This window comes from Miscanthus floridulus, chromosome 5, assembly GCF_019320115.1.
Source record: "Miscanthus floridulus cultivar M001 chromosome 5, ASM1932011v1, whole genome shotgun sequence".
Taxonomy (NCBI): Eukaryota; Viridiplantae; Streptophyta; class Magnoliopsida; order Poales; family Poaceae; genus Miscanthus; species Miscanthus floridulus.
In genome coordinates, this window is record NC_089584.1 from 92,660,346 (window position 1) to 92,666,643 (window position 6,298).

Consider the following 6,298-nt stretch of genomic DNA (forward strand, 5'->3'; position numbering starts at 1 on the left):
CGCGTCGGTTAGATCGACCGGACGCACCAGCCCCAGTGTCCGAGCACTGATCGTCGTCCAGGTGTCCCCCATGTTCAACGACATCTGCACGATCTCAACGGTCAAGTGACTCAGTGCAACCCCTAAGTCACGACCGGACGCGCAGGCAAGCTGACCGGACACAGCACGCCCGTGTCAGGTGCTCACGCGCCTGCGCACCAACACCGAGCGACCGGACGCACTGATGGAATGACTGGATGCTCCAATAATGTGGAGTCTGGTCACTTCCAGAGAACATCCAGAGTCGCATTTTCTCGATCAGACGCGTTTGGTGTACCTCGACCGGACCCAGCTCAGCGTCCGATGCAATACCCTAGGTTACGCTGCCTCGACTTCTTCTGAACGGACTCACCACTGTCGCATCCGATCATATTTTGACCTAGTGTCCGGTCACTTCAACAACAGAGCCCGAGCACGCCAACTTCATCTAAAATTGATTGGACGCTGCTCCCCCGAGTCTGATCACTACGTGACCTGCGTCATGTCATTGTTTCACAGTGACAATCACCTCCTTTACTTCACTAACTTCTTCACCCTTGCTCAAGTGTGCCAAACACCAAGTGTATCACCTTGTGTACGTGTGTTAGCATATTTCATAAATATTTTCAAGGGTGTTGGCTCTCCACTAGATCCTAAATACATATGCAATGAGTTAGAGCATCTAGTGGCACTTTGATAACTGTATTTCGATATGAGTTTCATCCCTCTTAATAGTACGACTATCGATCCTAAATGTGATCACACTCACTAAGTATCTCGATCACGAAAACAAAAAAGCTCCTATCAAGTTTCACCTTTGTCTTAAGTTTTTATTTTTCTCTTTCTTCTTCTCCAAGTCCAAGAATTTAATCATCACCATGGCATCACCATCATCATGATCTTCACCGTTGCTTCACCACTTGAAATAATGCTACCTATCTCATTATCACTTAGATGAACTAGGTTAGCACTTAGGGTTTCATCAATTCATCAAAACCAAACTAGAGCTTTTAATGGGTCGTGGCGGTGGCTGCCCCGTGCGGCGCGGTGCAAGATTGGGGCGAGCGCGGCGCGGGTGGGGCACGGCGACGAGGCAAAGTAGGCGGATGGACAGCGCATTGCGACCGCTTCGGGTAGACAACATGGTGAAAGCGGTAGCGGTCGCGAGTCGGAAAAATGTTCGAGAGTAAAAGAACGACGCGTTGCCTGTTGGGCCCAATCGATGCACAAGCCTAGGAATGGGGGCGCCTGAACCGACGTCCTCGTCAAAGCATTATCAGTTTTTTGGGTTTCCCTTCTGTTTGGACGGAAGGCATTTGTTTGCTTGATGATGATGATGGAAAAAACGTGTGCATACGGTTATTGGCGAACTACGGAATGGGCAAACCGAGCGAACTGCGGAATGGGCAAACCCGGTGCATACGGTGATTTGTGAACTGCAGATTGGACACGCAATTCAAAGGAGAAAACAAGAAAATACCAAGGGAATGACTGAACTTAGTAAACATAAAAGTAACTTAATCATCTGCGAACATTGTTCCATATATCCTTTATTTTGGGCACTCACCTGACACCATCATCTTTAATTAGCTTGGATCGAAATTGCGGTGACGCACATTCACTTCATCACGGAAGCATGACTGGCAATACAAATGTAACAAAAATGAATAGAGCAGATCGGTGATGAAGCATAAATCGCGATGCAAAGCTTCTTGTAAGCTCAATTGGCTCCCAATCTTGATCGGAGCTCAGTAGCAACTGCATCGATGAACTCTTCAGTGTTCAGGTAATGGCTCCTTGTGACGCTGCAAATTAAGAAAAGGTCATGTGCTGATCAGGCACTGAGAAAAGATCGTGCAAGAAATATAATGTAGCAGAACTAGATGACGAAAACTGAGAAGCATAGCATACTTGGAAGATCCATGAACAAGAAGTGCAAGATCTTTAGTCATCTTCCCAGACTCCACAGTTCCAACACAAGCAGCCTCGAGTTTGAGAGCGAAGTCGAGTAGCCTAGCATTGTCATCCAGCTTTGCCCTGTGGTGCAGAAACAAAGGAATACCCAAGTGAATCAGCTAGCCATAAAAACCTAGGTCCAAGTCCAAGAATGGAAATTCACCTCATGCTGATACATTGCATTAGCTCGCTATTTTGGTGAAAGCAGGGTGATGTTCTTACACACCAATGTTATATAGCTGAACAAAGTAAAACTCCCACCGCCTATATTACAGAAGGTTGTAAACGTGAAAGGCTTGCCCCAAAGCAAGCAGAAGTTGTACCTGTGTGCAAGTCCTCTTGTCCATGCAAAGATTGAAGCAATGCTGTTCGTACTGGTTTCACCTCCTTTCTGGTGAACACGGAAATGACGGGTAACTGTGCCATGGGCAGCTTCAGCTTCAATGGTTTTTCCATCAGGGCACACCTATATACAGGACGGATTGACATCATTGTGTATCTTTATGAGAATGTAAAGCATGGATCTCTGAAGGTACATTCCCAGGTATGACACCAATTCAACAAAAACTAAGGTTCTTTTTTCTTAAATAACATCTAGTCAAGAAAGTAAACAAGAAATCAGAAAGTACATACCAACACTGATGTCATCAGACCCAAAGAGCCAAAACCTGCACATGGATATATAGGTTGAATTATTAGAATACATTTTAGCCTTGTTGATTATCACGCAAGGGGAAAAGATATTATTGAGCATGTTCTATGCATGGATTCAGAAGTTTGTATATTATGACCTTGAGCTAAGAAATCACTCTGCACATCTCCATCGTAGTTCTTGCAAGCCCACACATAGCCTCCTTCACTCTTAAGCGCATACGCAACCATGTCATCAATAAGACGATGCTCATACCTGCCAGATTCGACATCATGATAACACTGAGAGAACTTTCTAGAAGATTTGAGCAAACAACACAAGATGGAAATTCACCATATTCCAGCAGCCTCAAATTTGGATTTCCAGCCAGCTTCATAGACCTCCTGGAAAATGTCCTTAAACCTGCAAGGCCACAAAATATCACAATGCAAACGCGCACACATATATAATAAGACCAATTGTCTATAAGACAAGCAACAGATAATAAGAGCATATAAAGATGTAAGCACCTGCCATCGTATTTTTTCAGGATTGTGTTTTTGGTGCTAAGGTAGAGCGGCCATTTCTTCTCATAAGCAGTTGTCATAGAAGCCTCGGCAAAAGCTCGAATTGACTATCAATAGTAATTAAAAAGATGTTCAGAAAAATACTCAGAATCGAGATACTATATCATAAGTTGTAACTAAAGAAAAGCGAGCTAGTAATGACATGTAGTACCTCGTCAGTGTTGTACATAGACAAGGCAACTCCTCCAGCACCAGTGAAGTTGAACACCTCCAGATCAATCTGTTCTTCTTTTCCCTCTACCAATTGAGAAGGAAACAAGAAAAAATAGAGGATCAAATTTTGGCTCGCATCAGCTCTCTGAATGACAAACAATGCAATCATACAGGACATAATGTGAATCTGTGAAAGAAAAAAACTGTTAAGAAATTCAGTTTAATGATCTGATGTAGGCAACCATACGTCCATACCAAAAACTAGCTTCAGCTTCCCAGGCCCCTTCAGAACCGCATCAGTAGCTCGGTACTGATCACCGAAGGCATGCCTCCCAATGCAGATGGGCTTAGTCCATCCTGATTTCAAAACCATTTCAGTTTAGGGAAAACATTATCAAAATGCAGAGTAGTTTCACGTTTTTGTTAAATACCTGGAACAAGCCTTGGCACGTTTTTGCATATAATCGGCTCTCTGAACACAGTGCCTAAAAGTAACAAGCAGAAAGAGGAGCTTCAACAACCAAACTATGAGTATTGCATTCAAATTACAAAAGCACTTTACCGTCTATAATGTTCCTAATTGTGCCATTCGGGCTCTTCCACATGTGCTTCAGATTGAACTCCTTAACCCGAGTTTCATCTGTCACATGTTGAAGTAGTTAGAGATATATAAACTTACATAGAAAGGTATTTCAATAATATTAAGAGTGCATATTTCATCAGCATAAGAATCAAATGTACCTGGAGTGATGGTCGCACACTTAATAGCCACATTGTACCTGCAAAACATTGGGTTAGATCTGAATAATATGGAACAACAATGGTAGAATAACATGGCACGATTGATTTCAACAAAATTCATAAAAATCTTGAGATTCAAGCATACCCTTTGCATCAGACTCAAAATACCTAAAAAAACTCTTACTTGAGAGTAGCCTCTGCAGCCTCCACTGTGACCTTGTCATCAGTTGCGTCACGGTGCAGTATCCCCAAATCATAGTACTTGATGTCCAGATCAAGAAATGGAAAAATAAGCTGCAAAAAAATAATATTGTCATCATCTAGCCTAATGAAAACAGATAAAAGAATAGGAGCAAGCAGTGCAGTTTAATCAGACGACTGGGAACGCATGAAGTATTGATTACCTTGTCCTTGATAGACTGCCAGAATACCCTGGTCATCTCATCACCTGTAATAGGACAACGGCACAAGGTATCAGCTACAGTGTGTTTGAGCAAATTAATTTAGCTTTGTCCATTTCAGATTGGAAAAGAAAATACATTACAAACTTATCACTAAAATAGATTATTATTTTTGTTTCTATTATTTAAATATGGGATAGCGTTGTCTTGTTTTTTTTCTTATTCAAAGATGGAAAAGTCAGCACATGGGTCAGTATTCAGTACAAGCAGAGCAACAATGATGACCGAACGCAAAGCAAGACTATTTATTGCACCCAAAAATTCAAAAATTGCAGCTTAAGTATACATAACTAAGGGCTTGTTTAGTTGGCGAAATTTTTTGGGAAATGGTACTGTAGCACTTTCGTTGTTATTTGGCAATTAGTGTCCAATCATAGTCTAATTAGGCTTAAAAGATTCATCTCGTGAATTTCGTCTAAACTGTGTAATTAGTTTTATTTTTTTTTTATATTTAATGCTTCATGCATTCGTCCAAAGATTCGATGTGACGGGGAATCAATTTTTGGGAACTAAACACTACCTAAGTGGGATCCAGTAGTTATACATCCACCAAAACTATTCCACTATCAGTACACCACCAGGCAGGGGCGAAGCTACATATAATTTAGGGGTGCATTGCAGCACTCAAAAATGAAAAAAAAAAAGGTGACTTTAACTATAATTTCACCATATATGCAGTCCCTATAGTATAGTTAAGTCCATGAACCAACAAGACAAACGCACACTCGTCCAATTTGCTCTAGCTTCGCCACTGCCACCAGGAAAGCACTGGTGAGTGGTGACATCTAAAACATCGTTTTTCTCTATTTTAGGCAGACTTCGTCTAATTTTTCTTTATCTATTTTACGCAGACTCCGTGTAAATTTTCCAAACCTTCATCCGTATAGATCATCCGTGCACCCGCTGCATGCCTGAATTTAATCTCAAACGCCAGGGAGGCGAACGGCAAGAAGTCGCCTCCCGCGCTTCCGCGGACATGCGCCGCGGCCGCGGCGACTCGACTACAGATTACACAGAGGTTCCTCGACAAAAAGGCAAAAACCTCCCTTAGCGTCTTTGCGAACCCAACCACCAAAACTTACCAAACAAATCAGAGTGATCACAAGGATAGCACCGCAACGAGGGTTCAATCGTACAGATCTCGGCGCACCCCGAAACCCGGCTTTTAAAATTAAAAATTCAGCAGCGCGACGCGAATGTGCGATTGGTTTATGATCGGCAAAGCGATGGGATCTCACCGTCCATCTCGACGATTGGGTTGGCCACCTTGATCTTCTCGAACGCCATGGCGGCAGTGGCGGGGTCGCGGCTTTGCCTCGGAGATCGGGAAGGGGCAGGTAGGGGCTGCGGCGGCGCTTGTAGAAGGAGGAAGAGAAGATGGCAGGCGGGGGAAGAGGGGAGGAAGAGAGTAGAGACTTTTTCAGGTGTGTCATTATAAAAGATCTTAATACCATGTGTGGCTTAGAAAAAATTCAGCGTAACTTTTTCGTGTCATTCATGTCACTTCCGTCAGTCTGGGCTCTAACGCCGTTAAATTGTAGATGTAAAAAGACAAAAATACCCTTAAGTCTAAATATATTATTAATTTTTTTTAACATCTTAACGACTTCGAATGAAAAAACTCAAAACTAAAAAGTTGTAAATCTCGTCGAGATCTATAATTTTTATATAAAATTTATTTTCATTTAATTCCGCAAAAAATATGATTTGATATGATTAATATATCTTAAAAAAATCATTATATTTTTTAC

At 42.2% G+C, this 6,298-nt stretch overlaps 1 protein-coding gene across 1 annotated transcript; it reads right to left on the bottom strand.

Moving 5' to 3' along the window:
* Positions 1-1,495: 1,495 nt before the first annotated feature.
* On the bottom strand, positions 1,496-5,939 carry LOC136452618 (cytosolic isocitrate dehydrogenase [NADP]-like). Its single transcript, XM_066453222.1, has 15 exons — positions 5,786-5,939; positions 4,491-4,534; positions 4,271-4,380; positions 4,087-4,124; positions 3,908-3,985; positions 3,777-3,830; positions 3,601-3,702; positions 3,344-3,429; positions 3,136-3,239; positions 2,960-3,028; positions 2,766-2,881; positions 2,608-2,642; positions 2,298-2,440; positions 1,930-2,055; positions 1,496-1,823 (listed from the first exon to the last, which is right to left on the bottom strand). The coding sequence occupies exons 1-15, from the start codon at positions 5,832-5,834 to the stop codon at positions 1,739-1,741; spliced, it is 1,239 nt and encodes a 412-aa protein (XP_066309319.1). The 5' UTR covers positions 5,835-5,939; the 3' UTR covers positions 1,496-1,738.
* Between the last annotated feature and the right edge of the window lie 359 nt (positions 5,940-6,298).

Bases quoted from the DNA above. Each gene is read 5' to 3' on its own strand.
- LOC136452618 (XM_066453222.1), bottom strand. From the start codon at position 5,834: ATGGCGTTCGAGAAGATCAAGGTGGCCAACCCAATCGTCGAGATGGAC. The intron at 3,240-3,343 runs GTACTACATGTC...TACTATTGATAG, and splicing joins CTATGTACAACACTGACGAG to TCAATTCGAGCTTTTGCCGA. The intron at 2,882-2,959 runs GTGAATTTCCAT...CGAATCTGGCAG, and splicing joins TTTGAGGCTGCTGGAATATG to GTATGAGCATCGTCTTATTG.